Source organism: Gopherus flavomarginatus, chromosome 2, assembly GCF_025201925.1.
Source record: "Gopherus flavomarginatus isolate rGopFla2 chromosome 2, rGopFla2.mat.asm, whole genome shotgun sequence".
Lineage (NCBI taxonomy): Eukaryota > Metazoa > Chordata > Testudines > Testudinidae > Gopherus > Gopherus flavomarginatus.
In genome coordinates this window covers 58172605-58187154 of record NC_066618.1, presented here as the reverse complement: position 1 = coordinate 58187154, position 14550 = coordinate 58172605, and the positions used below count along the sequence as shown (strand labels likewise).

Sequence of the window (14550 nt, the reverse complement as noted above, 5' to 3'; positions counted from 1 at the left end):
CTGAGGCCGCCCCGCTCCGCATCCAGGAGCAGGCGACACACACCGAGTTCACACGCCCGCACTTGGCCTGCGCAAGCGCACTGCGGAAGCCATCCCTGCGCCCTCCGCCCCCGCGGGGATTTAAAGGGCCAGCGGCCGGGGACCCTGCCGGCCTGCCCCAGGGTCCTCTCCGCAAGCTGGGCGAGGAACCGGCCACCCCACAGCAGGCGGGAGTGACGCGCCAGGCCCATGCGGGGAGCGGCCGCCCCCTCAGCCTGGACGAGTAGGGCTAGTCCGGGGAGGGGGCGCTGGATTCTCTGGATCGCGGACATTCCAGGGGAGACAAACGACGCAGGCGGGCAGGCGAAGCGGCCGCTTGTCCTGCGCCCTTGCCGGGATCTGGCTTGTCGCGGGCTGCGGGATTCCCGCTGGAGCTCGAGAGCGGACGCGCCAGCCCTAGGCCCGTTATGGCGGCCGAGAATCTCCTGAGCGGAGCAGCCTCAGTGGCCGCGGTGCTGCCAGCGGGCGGGAGCGGGGAGCGCCTGGGGAGCGCCACCCCGAAGCAGTTTTGCGCCCTGCTGGGCAGGCCGCTCATCAGCTACACGGTGCGGGCGCTGGAGAGGTAAAGAGCCGCCCCACCCCCTCCAGGCACCCCCCCCCCGGGACATGACTCCCCTCTGCCGCCTCCTTTCCGCTCCACAGCCCCGTCCCTCCTACACCCCGGGACACGGCCCCGCCTCCACCCTCTTCCTCCCAGCAGCCTCTCCTATAGCCCCCCGCATGCCCCCCGACTGCACACCGCACCCTCTGGGGTTAAACTCCCTATTGCTCCCTTCACCTCGAGCCCGTGCCTGCCGCACCCTGCTCTGTGCAGCCTGGGGGCTCGGCTCCTTTCACCCCTAGCCCAGCTGCCATCCACGGAACCCCAGATCCCTCCCTGGGGTTCTGGCACCAGCTTGTCTCTTCCTCAGGGTAACCAGATAACAAGTGTAAAAGAGCCAGGACGGGGGTGGAGGGTAATAAGTACCTATATAACAAAAAGTCCCCAAAATAGAGACTGTCCCTATAAAATTGGGACATGTGGTCACCCTACTCCTGCTGCCCACCATTCTGAGGGGCTTTGCTACTGGCTTCATGCTCCAGGACTCCTCACCTGCTGAGTTCCTGCTCCCCCAGCTCTTGCATACTCTGCTCATTTACTGCCCCCCCCCCGCCCCTCTGCCACCCACCCTCCCTCCCCTGTGTCTCTCATCCCCTGGGCTTGTCTGCCCTCTGCTTCCTATCCCTGGAGATGTTGTCACTTGTTGCATGCCCACTCCCAAATACACTTGGCAAAGTTGGGAACCCCCCCACCCCACCTGGACTCAGAATCATAAGCAATTCTATTTCTACTCCTGAAAAAAATCCATGGGTTTTATTGAGGGCTGGAGTAAAACAAGTGCAACTCCTGATGTGGTGAGCGTGAGCTGCACCCACTTATATGATGGTGAATTTGGCTCTGTTTCTACAACAATATAGCTATTGTTAGAATTACATGCTTGGAATATGCAAGCGTTTCTCTCTGATATAAAAATATTTATATATTAATCAGATCCAGTTAAACCAAACAAGTTACTTCTGACTGTTCCTAATATGACTCTCCTACGTTAACTTTTCTGCCCATAGCCAAAGCTTTTGGCAATGAAGGTGAGGTTAAGTGTTGATTGACATTGCTGAGAGAGGGAGAAATCACATCCTCCAGTGCAGAAATCACTACAGGCCTCCTTTATGCCTGTCCCTGGCATCACATATGCATTAATACCCTGCCTTTATAGAAAACATGAACTGTCTTGTGGATTTAATTAAAGTTCAGTTGAATTGGAAATTGATACCTAACATAATGCAAGGCTTCATCTGTGGCTCTTCTTTTTTTATGCTGAAGCAAAGAATTCAAGTATGGGGACACTTCAGCAGTTAATATTTTTTCCATTTTACAAGGTTGCTGGATTTTAGACCTGTGACTGTCTGTGGATGGGTAATAAATCTTTTAATTTATAGTCTCAAATGTTAACATACTACACAGGCCTGGCCCTTGGGAAATTTAAAATGTGGTAGACACATACTGTAGACCAGGGGGTGAGCAAACTTCAGCCCGCCAACAGTTTTAATCTGGCCCTCGAGCTCCAACTGGGAAGTGGGATCTGGGGCTTGCCCCACTCAGGTGCTCCAGCCATGGAGCAGGGTTGGGTGCTGCTCCATGTGGCTCCCAGAAGCAGCGGCATGCCCCTTCCCCCTCCCGCTGGCTCCTATGCATAGGGGCAGCCAGGGGGCCTTTGCTCTGCATGCTGCTCCCATTGGCCGGGAACCACAGCCAATGTGGGCAGTGCCTGCAGAGAAGCCAGAGAGGGGGCATGCTGCTGATTCTGGGAGCCGCTTGAGCTAAGCACTGCCTGGAGCCTGCAACCCTGAGCCTCCACTCCGCGCTGCAACCTCCTTCCCCAGCCCTGATCCCTCCTGCATCCCTCGATCTCAGCCCAGAGCATCCTCCTGCATCCCAAACTCCTGATTCCCAGCCCCACCCCAGAGCCCGCACGCCCAGCCAGAACCTGCACCCCTTCCTGCATCCCAACCCCCTGCCCTAGCCCTGATCCCCCTCCTGCCCTCAGAACCTCTCAGTCCCAGCCTGGAGTACCATCCTACACCTCAAACTCCTCAGCCCCAGCCCCACCCTGGAGTCCACACTCCCAGGTGGAGCCCTCATCCCGCCCTTGCACACTACTTCCCTGTCCCAGCCCGAAGCCCCTTCCCGCACCCTTAATTCCTCATTTCTGGCCGCACCCCTGAGCCCACACCCCCCAACCAGAGCCCTCATCCTCTCCCACACCCCAACCCCAATTTTGTGAGCATTCATGGCCCGCTATTCCCAGATGTGGCACTAGGGCCAAAAAGTTTGCCCACCCCTGTCCTAGGCTAAGAAACTTATTGGCTATCATTCTGTTTATTCAAATGCAACAAAATGTAGTTAGTGGACCAATATCTGCTATATATTATCCAAAAATAAAATTGCAACTTTTTTTTCTCATTTGGTTTACATCACCTGTTTGATTTATGAATTCAGTATTCAAAGTATACACAAAAAAGTACTTTCCTTGAAGGGACTTTGCAATGATTCAAGACCTTTCGGTTTCACTGCCTCCAGAGTGTCTTGTCTATTGACATATACCTAGTGGCAGGAGGCAGACTTTCCAATCCTAAAGAAAGGAGGGAATATACCCTTCCATACATTTTCAATCTTGCAGAAAAACCTCTGTTGTCAAAGATTAGGAAGCTGAACTCCAGCTAGTTGCTCAGGGCTTGTCTACATCAGAAAGTTGCAGCGCTGGTGAGGGAGTTACACCTCCTAAGTTGCAGCGCTGTACACATCTGCAGGGCACCACCAGCGCTGCAACTCCCTGTTTGCAGCGCTGGCCGTACTCCCGTTTTGTCTCTGGTGTAGAGGATCCAGCGCTGGTGATCCAGCGCTGGTAATCAAATATAGACACTTACCAGCGCTTTTCTTGACCTCCGTGGAATAAGCAGGTATCCCAGCATACCTGAGGAAGCCTCTGGTAATCAAGCTGGTCTCCTTCCCCGGTTTGCTCTCGCGTTCCCCGAGCAAGCAGGTCTCCTTCCCTGAGGTTTGCTGGGTGGTTCGGGGAACGCGAGAGCAAACCGGGAAAGGAGACCAGCTTCGCCGCGGTTTGCTCTCGCGTTCCCCGAACCCCGAGCAAGCAGGTCTCCTTCCCTGAGGTTTGCTGGGTGGTTCCGGGAACGCGAGAGCAAACCGGGAAAGGAGACCAGCTTCGCCGCGGTTTGCTCTCGCATTCCCCGAACCCCGAGCAAGCAGGTCTCCTTCCCTGAGGTTTGCTGGGTGGTTCCGGGAACGCGAGAGCAAACCGGGAAAGGAGACCAGCTTCGCCGCGGTTTGCTCTCGCGTTCCCCGAACCCCGAGCAAGCAGGTCTCCTTCCCTGAGGTTTGCTGGGTGGTTCCGGGAACGCGAGAGCAAACCGGGAAAGGAGACCAGCTTCGCCGCGGTTTGCTCTCGCGTTTCCCGGAACCACCCTGCAAACCGCAGGGAAGGAGACCTGCGTGTTCGGGGGTTCGGGGAACGAGAGAGCAAACCGGGAAAGGAGACCAGCTTCGCCGCGGTTTGCTCTCGCGTTCCCCGAACCTCCCTTGAAGCCGCCCAACAGCGCTGCAGTGTGGCCACATCTAACACCACTTGCAGCGCTGGTTGCTGTAAGTGTGGCCACTCTGCAGCGCTGGCCCTATACAGCTGTACTAATACAGCTGTAACAACCAGCGCTGCAAAATTTTAGATGTAGACATGGCCTCAGTTAAAACATGAACAGGATTTCATCCTGCCAAGAATCTGCTACAATAAATTTCTCTTGAGGCTTTTCGGTTATGTCCTTCATGTATTGTATTCTGACTTCCCGTAACATATTCTTACTTGACTTGAAATCTCACATGCCAAATTCCATTGGCAGACTTGTGTGTTGGTATCGCAAGGAGTGGTATATATTAGTTGAATCTCTGTGTTTTTTAAACAGCATTAGGGGCCAATTTTTTATCCTGACGTTACCCCTACCTTACTTTGCCAGTATAGCCCCACTGATTTCACTGCAGTTGTGTGTGGAATAAAGTGTTGTCACTATTCAATGCGAATATGGGTGTCACGGAGTCACCGGGCGATGCTCTGGAACTCCTCCCCACCAAGCCAGGCAGGACTTTGGGGAGCCTCCTCTCCCTTGGAGCAGACTTGTTCAGGGCAAGAAGCTCACACGTCTTCACCTCCTGGGTCTCTCCTTGGAGCATTCAGCATCCTCTGCCCCTCCGTGCGCTTCCCACAGCGAGCCCGCCCCAGCGGGGTCCTGGGGAAGCCAGAGGGTCGTGCACCCCCTCTTTGCAGTCAGACGTGACTCTCAGCCAGCCAGTAAAACAGAGGTTTATTCGATGACAGGAACAGGGTCTAAAACAGAGCTTGTAGATACAGCGAACCGGACCCCTCGGCTGTGTCCATTCTGGGGGTCAGTGAGCCAGACCCCCACGTCTGCCCTCAGCCAGCTCCAGACTAACAACCCCTCCCAGCCCCTCCTCTCTGCTCAGCCCCTTTCCCGGGCCAGGAGGTCACCTGATCCCTTTGTCTCCAACACCTTCAGCTGGCACCTTTGCAGAGGAGGGGCCCAGGCCATCAGTTGCTAGGAGACAGAGTGCTAGGCATTTAGGTGCACTGGCCCTTTGCTCTGCCAAATACTTAAGAACTGCCATGGGAACACTGAGGCACCAACACAGTATTCAGAGAAAACATTAAGAACTTTCCCAGTTCGTCACATCTCTCCCCCCTTCAAGACTGAACTGAGCGAGGTCACTCCTGCCAGTGACCTGGGGAAGTTCGAACCCACCAACGTTCCTATGGATGCCTCAGCATCTCTCCCATTCCTCGGTGTGAGTTACACCAGGACAGTCCAGTCTCACGCCCTCCCTTAGGTTGGTTGTGCTTGATGGCACTTGCAGGCCGCATGTGGGAAGGTTTATGCGGCTTGAACCGTTTTGCTACCCCAATACCCCTGGGGTTCAAACTGGGATGAGGTCTTCTCCCAGCACTCTGGGCTGCAATTCAGGCTCTCTTGGTTAAGAGCCCCCATCTTGGTCTTGGCCAGCTCTGGGCTTGGGAAGCCGCTTCCCACTTTGTGGCCCAGACACAACACCTCTGCCGTCCCCCCTTGCACTTTTCAGCTTTTACCGTCAGTCCCACCTCCTTGAGGCAGCCCAGCCCCCTCTTTACCTGGGACACCTGTTCCTCCCAGGTCTGGCTAAAGATGCACATGTTATCAGTGTCTGCCAGGGCCAAGTTCTCCATTGCCCTTTGCTTGTTTAGAATCTCCCCAGGCCTAGGCATGGGGTCGGCATCGAACACTGTGATGGCTTTAAGCTTCCGATAGCCCCCACAAAACCAGATCATCCTGTCTCCCATGGGGATCAGCCCCACGGGTGAGGCCCATGGGCTGTAAAACGGCTGAATCCCATCTAAAGCCAGCAGGTCCTTGACCTCTCTCTCCAGGTTCTGGGCTGCTTTCCCAGTGACTCTGAATGGGGAACACCTGATGGGGAGATTGGCTCCCACCTCAGGGAAGAGATCCCCCTGGGGGTCTTCCCCCTTCTCCATCCAATCCTCCCTCTTCAGGTCCAGGGGTCCCCTCACTCTCCTCCCATCCAGCAGCTTGAACGGGAAGAACCCTGTGCATTCCTGGGGCACCACCAGCTGCCTCCCGATTCCCCCCAGTTCTACTTCCCCTTGGGGAGCCCATTCCCGGTACAGGAATCCCTTCTCCTGCAGGACTCTGTCCCTGCAGCCTTCCCCAAGGGGGTTTTCAGTGCTGTGGCCAGCAAGTTCCCTCAGCTTCTCCAAGGAGGGATCCCTCTGCAGCTCGGTCTGGGATTCAGCAGCTGGGGCAGGGAGTGGGACCTGCTCTCTCTCGCTGGCTGGGCCTGGGGTCACAGCCCCCCTGAGCCCTGTCCCTGGTAGCTCCCTCCCTGCTGTGTAATTACTTCCCAGCAGCATGTCTGGACCAGGCAAACCTGTTTGGCAGCTGACTTGCCCTGCCCGGGTGTCCCCCCAATCAGCTGGGGTCTCAGCTCCCCCCGTGCTCAGCCTTGCCCTTGCTGTCCCAGTGGGGGCAGGCAGCGAGCTCTCTGCTCTGGTCACAGCATCAGAGCCAGCGTGAGCCCCCTCTCCGGTGTGCAGGGGGGCGGGGAGCATCTCTCCCTCCCACTCAGCCCCAGGGAGCTGGTTATAGGTAGGCAAGTATCCTGAGCCCAGCAGCCCCTCCCCCCTGCCAGCCAGGTTATTTACATTTTCACTGACCATTTCAATCCTAGCCAATTGGTTCCCTGGATTTGAATTCAAACCCTCGGCCGTTACAGGAGCGGGGCCTGGATCCTGTCCCATGGGGAGACAGTCACCCCCCAACAGGGCCTCCCAGCCGATATCCTGGAGAATCCCAACTACCAGGCAGCCCGACTCCTTCTGGGTCTGTACAGAGATCTGGGCCATAGGCAGGGTGAGGGGCTTCACCCCAGGGAACTTCACCCAGGTTCCACAGTCCCTCAGCATCTGGGGCTGCACCACCACAGTTCTCTCTGTCCCAGGGTCTCGCCCCTGCAGGCGTGTTTCCCCACTGACCCTTGGGCAGCCCCCTATGTCTCTCTGCTCCACCATCACCAGTCCACGCTGCTGCTGCTTCTCATGCAGCTTTTCCTCGGGCTCTTGCTTTCTCTCACGGTCCTCTCGCTCTCTCGGGCTCTGCTCCCATCCCATCCGTCTCCAATCTCCTGATGGGGAACCCAATCGTGAAGACCCTCGTCTGATTGGGGACCAGACTCCCGGGGATGCCTGGCTGATGCTCCAGCTGCTCTCAGATCCTCTTGTAGCCCCACCTGGGCCAGGAATCTGCTCCTCAGAGCGGTGCTTCTCCTCCAACTGCACCCTGTGTGCTCTTGGCTCCCCCATGGTTTCCAGGAAGAACCCCTGGTGTGCCAGCCCTTCTCGTGATCACCACGTCTTTGCCAGGGTCAAGCTGCAGACTCCTCCGCCCCTGGGACTGCTCCTGCAATCCCTAGGGGAACCCTGCTACTGCAAAAATCCTTCTCTCTCCCAGGGTCGAGCGACAAGCTCCTCCGCCCCTGAGACTGCTTGCTGCAATCCTCAGGGGGACCCCGTTACTCCAACAGTCCTTCTCGCTGGTCACACACTCCCAGAGGTTAACTGCCCCCTGAAACCGTGCCTCTCTGAGCCTTCAGCACACTTGGTCCTCATTATCCCTCCTTTGTTTTACTGCTCCCCAGTCACTTACTGCAAGCAGTGCCATTCACGGGGTGCAGTATGTCCCGCCGCTGCCACCAGTTGTCACGGAGTCACCGGGCGATGCTCTGGAACTCCTCCCCACCAAGCCAGGCAGGACTCTGGGGAGCCTCCTCTCCCTTGGAGCAGACTTGTTCAGGGCAAGAAGCTCACACGTCTTCACCTCCTGGGTCTCTCCTTGGAGCATTCAGCATCCTCTGCCCCTCCGTGCGCTTCCCACAGCGAGCCCGCCCCAGCGGGGTCCTGGGGAAGCCAGAGGGTCGTGCACTCCCTCTTTGCAGTCAGACGTGACTCTCAGCCAGCCAGTAAAACAGAGGTTTATTCGATGACAGGAACAGGGTCTAAAACAGAGCTTGTAGATCCAGCCGAGGGGTCCGGTTCGCTGTGTCCATTCTGGGGGTCAGTGAGCCAGACCCCCACGTCTGCCCTCAGCCAGCTCCAGACTAACAACCCCTCCCAGCCCCTCCTCCCTGCTCAGCCCCTTTCCCGGGCCAGGAGGTCACCTGATCCCTTTGTCTCCAACACCTTCAGCTGGCACCTTTGCAGAGGAGGGGCCCAGGCCATCAGTTGCTAGGAGACAGAGTGCTAGGCATTTAGGTGCACTGGCCCTTTGCTCTGCCAAATACTTAAGAACTGCCATGGGGACACTGAGGCACCAACACAGTATTCAGAGAAAACATTAAGAACTTTCCCAGTTCGTCACATCCAATGCGAATATGGGCAATTGACTAACTCTGAGTTATTAAGTCTCATGACAGGCTTAAGATTAAATGCTGCTACTGTCCCCCTTTTTTAGATGAGTAAATGGAGATACAATGTAATTAAGTGACTTGCCATAGGTCTCAGAGCAAGCCAATGAAAAGCGCTGAGGAATAAAGCCCAGAAGCCCGAACTCCTAGCTTCATATATGCACTGATAGGTAGACCTCCCTGCTTTCCTGCGCTAGGATGGTTTCCTAAGCACACTTGTCACAGTTGAGAACTACTGCACCTATATTCTCCCTCCCTGGCTGAGCAAGGGAACACACTTCTAGGCTTCATTCTCCCTGCCATCACCTCTTCTGGGCAGATATCTGCATCTTTCTTTCCTGACTGAGGTTTTTCCAGGCAGCAGAGCTCCCTGCTTTACTGTTAGTGCCCCAGCAAGTGAGACTGCCTAAGCTGGCCTGCTTTGCTTTTCTTCTCTGAGGCTATCAGCAGTGTAATTGCCTACTGTTATAAAGGTACCACCCAGCTCTTTCTAAGCAAGCAAGTTTATTCTTAAAACCATTACAGAGAAAATGTTAAGAACAGTGATAGATCCTTCATGCGTGCTAATAAGCTTATTGAAGACTACCCTAACTCCAACACGGGCTCTGGTAGGTGGCCAGTCCTTCAAACCTGTCCCTAAGGAGTGGGACAGGGGATCCGGTGTGTTTGCTGGATCAGAAAGCAGGATCTGTGTCAGTTTAAATTCAAGTTATTTATCCTAAAACCCTCTCTCTGTTGGTCTCTGGAGAATCCAGTTTGAACCACTCTATGTGAGTTTCTCTCAGTGGTGATACCTCTGTAGAAGTGTTACAAAATGACTAGATTTGCCTAATCAGCCCCAACTGTTGTTAGTTCCTGGAGAGCTGTGGTCACCTACTGTAATCTGCCAGGATATAGGCAGCTTACCTTGCAAGTGGAGCAGAACCTAGTCTGGTGGTTATGGTGGTCGTTTGGGTAATGGCAGGCAAAGATCCAGGGTTCTGGCTCCAGTCCAAAGGTTGAGGAGCCAAGCCAAAAGTCAGAACTGGAGTTAAAAGCCAAAAGGTAAACCAATGTCACGGTCCGAGCCAGGAGTCAGCAATCACAACTAAGCTAAAGGGTAAGCCGGAGTCAAAGTCAGCCAAGAGTTTGAGTCAGGAGTCGGAAACCAGAATTGAGCTAGAGCAGGGCTTGGAGCAAGGACTGAAGCAGTAGTGAGAGCAGGATAAACACAGCTGCAGGCAGGAGCGGCTCTGTGGGCTGGTCTATGCTAGGGGAGGGGATCGATCTAAGATATACAACTTCAGCTACGTGAATAACGTAGCTGAAGTCGAAGTATCTTAGATCGAGTTACCTACTGTCCTCACGGCGCAGGATCGATGTCCGCGGCTCCCCCTGTCGACTCCCCTACCGCCGTTCACGTTGGTGGAGTTCCGGAGTCGACAGGAGCACATTCGGGGATCGATATATCGTGTCTAGATGGGACGCGATATATCAATCCCCGAGAAATCGATTGCTACCCGCTGATATGGCCGGTAGTGAAGACATACCCTAAGTATTTTGCTGCCCCAAGCACAGCAGTCAGGTGACTTTTGGCAGCATACCTGCGGGAGGTCCGCTAGTAACGCGGATTTGGCAGCATGCCTGCAGGAGTTCCGCTGGTAATGCAGATTCGGCGGCATGCCTGCGGGAGGTCCGCTGGTGCCGCACCTTCAGCGTACCTGCCGCCGAATTCCCGCCGAAACGGCAGAACCGTCAGACCTCCTGCAGGCATGCTGCCAAAGGCAGCCTTACTCCCACCCTCACAGCGACTGGCAGGCCGCCCCCCCTTGGCTTGCTGCCCCAGGCATGCGCTTGGTGCATGGGTGCCTGGAGTCGCCCCTGGCTGCAGGCATAGTACATATTGAGCAGCCACTGGAGTGGTGTTGCTGCAGGGCTCAGATAGCAGCCTAATGGCTCCCCTGTCCAATCAGGAAGTGCGGGGTAAGGACTTTTTGGGCCCAGCTGAGCTTGCTGGGTTGCCTTATCACCAAGCTGAGAGCCACCTCTGCCCCGATACCTTCTCCCATGAAATTACAAACAATCCCTGGCCCATAATGATACACAAACTTAATACAGTAAGATTTCCCAAAGGTATTGCAGGATATTGCCATATTTGTCACAATACTGACCATCTTTATTAGGATGTCAGTTCATCCAAATTTTGTCCGGGTTTCTTATAGTAAAGTTCTTGTGATGTCCAACTTTAACAGAGAGGTTTCCTCTGGAATTACTCTTTCTAGCAGAGATGTTTTTAAGAGATTTCAGGCTAGTGTCAGATTCTATAATTTACCATTGCTCGAAGACTTGATTTATTTAAACACCAGTGCTTCTCTTCCTTTATTTCTTAAGAAGAGGGAAACCTGACATAAATTCTTCATTTAAGCAGGAACACATTCATTCTGCAAGTAGCAATATGGAGAGAAAAATCTAAACATTGGGTTTGGGTAGTGTTGTCAATAACACTAATTCATCAGTTTTGTTTATGGTAAATTTAGCAGAAAAACATTTTTTTGGTGGTGTTAAACTTATTGAAGAATAAATATTTTTCATATAGCCAAATAAAGACCTGGTCAAATACGTTGGGCCAAATCATCAACTGATATAAATGGGAGTAGTTCCATTGAGATTGAGTGGAATTTTGCTGATTTCCACCAGCGAAGATCTGGCTTGCTATAACTATAAGAATTATTGAACTGCATTAAGAGATAACCATCAGAAATCTGGCAAAGAAAAAAAAATCCTCTGCACTTCAGTGATCTCAGTTTTGAAGTGGTTTCAAAGAAGTTACTCCCAATTTTCACACTGATCAGAATTGGGGGCCCATTATTTTGATCTCTTGTTTACCCATTTGGAATTTGTTTTCCAAACTAGGATTCATGTCTATACAGTCTGGGGATTATCCCGTTCTATAACAATTTTGATTTGTGTGTGTGTGTGTATATATGGCAGACTATAAAGCATTTTGGGAGCTCAGAATAGATCTATTTCTCAGTTAGTGCATTTTACAGATTCTTTTCCATATTATATGTGCTCAGACCAGACTAAAAGCTTCTGCTTAGAAGTTTTTTTATAGCTGGAAAAAAATGGAAGAATGATATTTGACATTTTAAAACAAATTTTTCAAACTGATTTTGATGGTTTTTTTTTTAAATTGGTGAAGTTTACCACCAGAAGATAGAAGTTGAACAGTTTCAGGAAAGAATTAATCACTCTGCTGCTATATTGACTGGCTGTTGACATTCCATATAGAGTCACTAAATAATTTTGAAATATGTCTTTAATCAGATCCTCAACAGTCAATGCAGCTGTGTGACATAGAATTCCTGTTAATGAGAAATCTGCAGTGTACTAAAACAGTACTATATTAATATTTTCCCTCATTCTTATAAATCACTTTGATGTGGGGCCATTGTATGGATCAAAGCATGGACTCTTTCCTTTCTAATCATTCTGGGCTACCTATGCTCTTACAGAACTAGATTGTGTCCTTAAGGCACAGCCCTAGATTAGATTTGCCAACCCTCTAGGATTATTTTGGAGTCTCTAGGAATTAAAGAGTAATATTTAATTAAAGATTATGTCATGTGATGAAACATCCAGGAATATAGCCAACCAAAACTGGCAACCCTACCCTAAGTAGAGCCACACCAGCCCAGGGTAAGCTCAAGAAGGGATTGTCCTTGATCTTGGTGGAGAGGTGTGCACTCAGCCGTCTACAGGGTTTGTGCAGAGGTAGGGTGGAGCTGTGACCCCTCCCTGCAACTTTGTTGTGAATTGCACCAGTGGAGGCCTTGAGCCCTCCTACACCCTACATGCAATGTCTGATCATGTTCTGCCCTGATACTGTCCTTCTCTACCATTATCAAAGAATCATAGAAATGTAGGGCTGGAAAGGACCTTGAAAGGTCATCTAGTTCAGCCCCCCTGTGCTCTGGCAGGACTAAGTAGACCTAGACCATGACTGATATGTTTGTCCAACCTATATTTAAAACCCCCCAGTAATGGGGATTCCCCAACCTTAGAAGCTTGTTAACTACTCTTACAATTAGAAAGTTTTTCCTTATACTATATCTAACCTAAATCTCCCTGGCTGCAGATTGTCTGTTACTTCGGTGCACATGGATAATAATTGTCTACAGTTCTCTTTATAGCAGCCCTTAACATACTTGAAGACTATTATGAGATCCCCTCCTCAGACTAAACATATCCAGTTTTTTAACCTTTCCTTATAGGTCAGGTTTTCTAAACCTTTAATCATTTTTGTTGCTCTCCTCTGGACTCTCTCCAATTTGTCCACATCTTTCCTAAAGTGTAGCATCCGGAATAGGAGACAGTACTCCTGATGAGGCCTCACCAATGCTGAGTAGAGTGAGACAATAATCCCCATGTTTCCCATATGACTTTCCTGTTAATACGCTCCAGAATGTTGTTAGGGTTTTGGTTTTTTTTGGAGCTGCATCACACTGTTGACACATTGTGATCCACTATAGCCCCCAGATCCTTTTCAGCAGTACTACCAACTAGAAACTTATTCCCCATTTCGTAGTTGTGCATTTGACTTTTCCTTCCTAAGTGAAGTAGTTTCATTTGCCTTTACTGAGTTTCATCTTTTATCGTTAGATGGTGCAAAAGATAATTAAGATACCATTCTGCCTACCTCTCCATAAAACACTGTGCATATGTTAGCTGCAGTGTGGTCAGTTTCATTTGGCTTCAGAAGAAGGAATTTGAATGCAGTTGGTGTATCCATCTGTCACAAGTGAAAATGCAGACCAGATTCTTCTTTTGCACCATCTCACAACTGTGGGGAGTTCTGCAGTTTAGCAAGGGATAGCACAAATCTCTTCTTTAGTTTCTGTTAATGTGAGTATGCCTTTCTCCATGAGTTTTGCTTTAATTTTAACTTGAAATATGCAAAGAAGAGTTGAGTTGAGTTCAATTAGTTTGCCCTAGGTTTGAGTCAAAATCATGCAAAAGCGCAAAATTTTTATGGCTAGATGTATGAGCATTGCCAACAGAACAAGGGACTTGATCATTCCCCTTTATTCGGCATTGGTGAGGCCTCATCTGGAGTACTGCATCCAGTTTTGGGCCCCACAGTACAAGAAGGATGTGGAAAAATTGGAAAGAGTCTAGCAAAGGGCAACAAAAATGATTAGGGGGCTGGAGCACATGATTTATGAGGAGAGGCTGAGGGAAATGAGATTATTTAGTCTGCAGAAGAGAAGAATGAAGTGGGATTTGATAACTGCGTTCAACTACCTGAAAGGGGGTTCCAAAGAGGATGGATCTAGACTGTTCTCAGTGGTACCAAATGACAGAACAAGGAGTAATGGTCTCAGGTTGCAGTGGGGGAGGTTTAGGTTGGATATTAGGAAAAACTTTTTCAATAGGAGGGTGGTGAAGCACTGGAATGGGTTACCTAGGGAGGTGGTGGAATCTCTTTCTTTGTTTTAAGCAGAAACTAATTTTTAAAAATTATCGCTAAAAACATTAATGCTGTTTCCTTAGATATAAAAAACTAATACTGAAATCATTTTAGATAATCTGCAAATTTAGAACTAGATACTTACACTTGGCCTAGTGGGACCATCTTTCTGTCCCCCTTATCCTGGCCTTTACAGGATATGTTAATGCAGATTAAGCAGTGCTTAAAGTGTGTGTGTGTGTGTGTGTGTGTGTGTGTGTGTGTGTGTGTGTGCGTGTGTGTCAACTCCACTGACTGTTATTATACTCTGCCTCGCCCCAGAGGGACCCCCAACTCTCTGTCACTTCACCCAGTCCTGCTGTCACTGTACCCCCCAACCTCACTCCCGAATGTTACTGCACCCCTCCAGCCTTAGAGAGACCCCAACTCCGCTGATTGTCACTGCACCTTGACCGCTGAGAGAGACCCCCAACCACACTATCGCTGTACT

At 51.3% G+C, this 14550-nt stretch overlaps 1 protein-coding gene across 4 annotated transcripts in view; it reads left to right on the top strand.

Moving 5' to 3' along the window:
* Positions 1-121: 121 nt before the first annotated feature.
* The window catches only part of CRPPA (CDP-L-ribitol pyrophosphorylase A), a 215580-nt gene continuing 201151 nt past the window's right edge, over positions 122-14550 (top strand). For 2 of the 4 annotated variants that reach the window (XM_050938694.1, XM_050938693.1), the window contains exon 1: positions 122-601. In XM_050938694.1, the coding sequence (XP_050794651.1) occupies positions 447-601 (155 nt within the window). In that variant the 5' untranslated portion in view covers positions 122-446. The remainder of the gene's footprint in view (positions 602-14550) is intronic. The other 2 variants (XM_050938692.1, XM_050938691.1) reach the window with 2 other exon arrangements.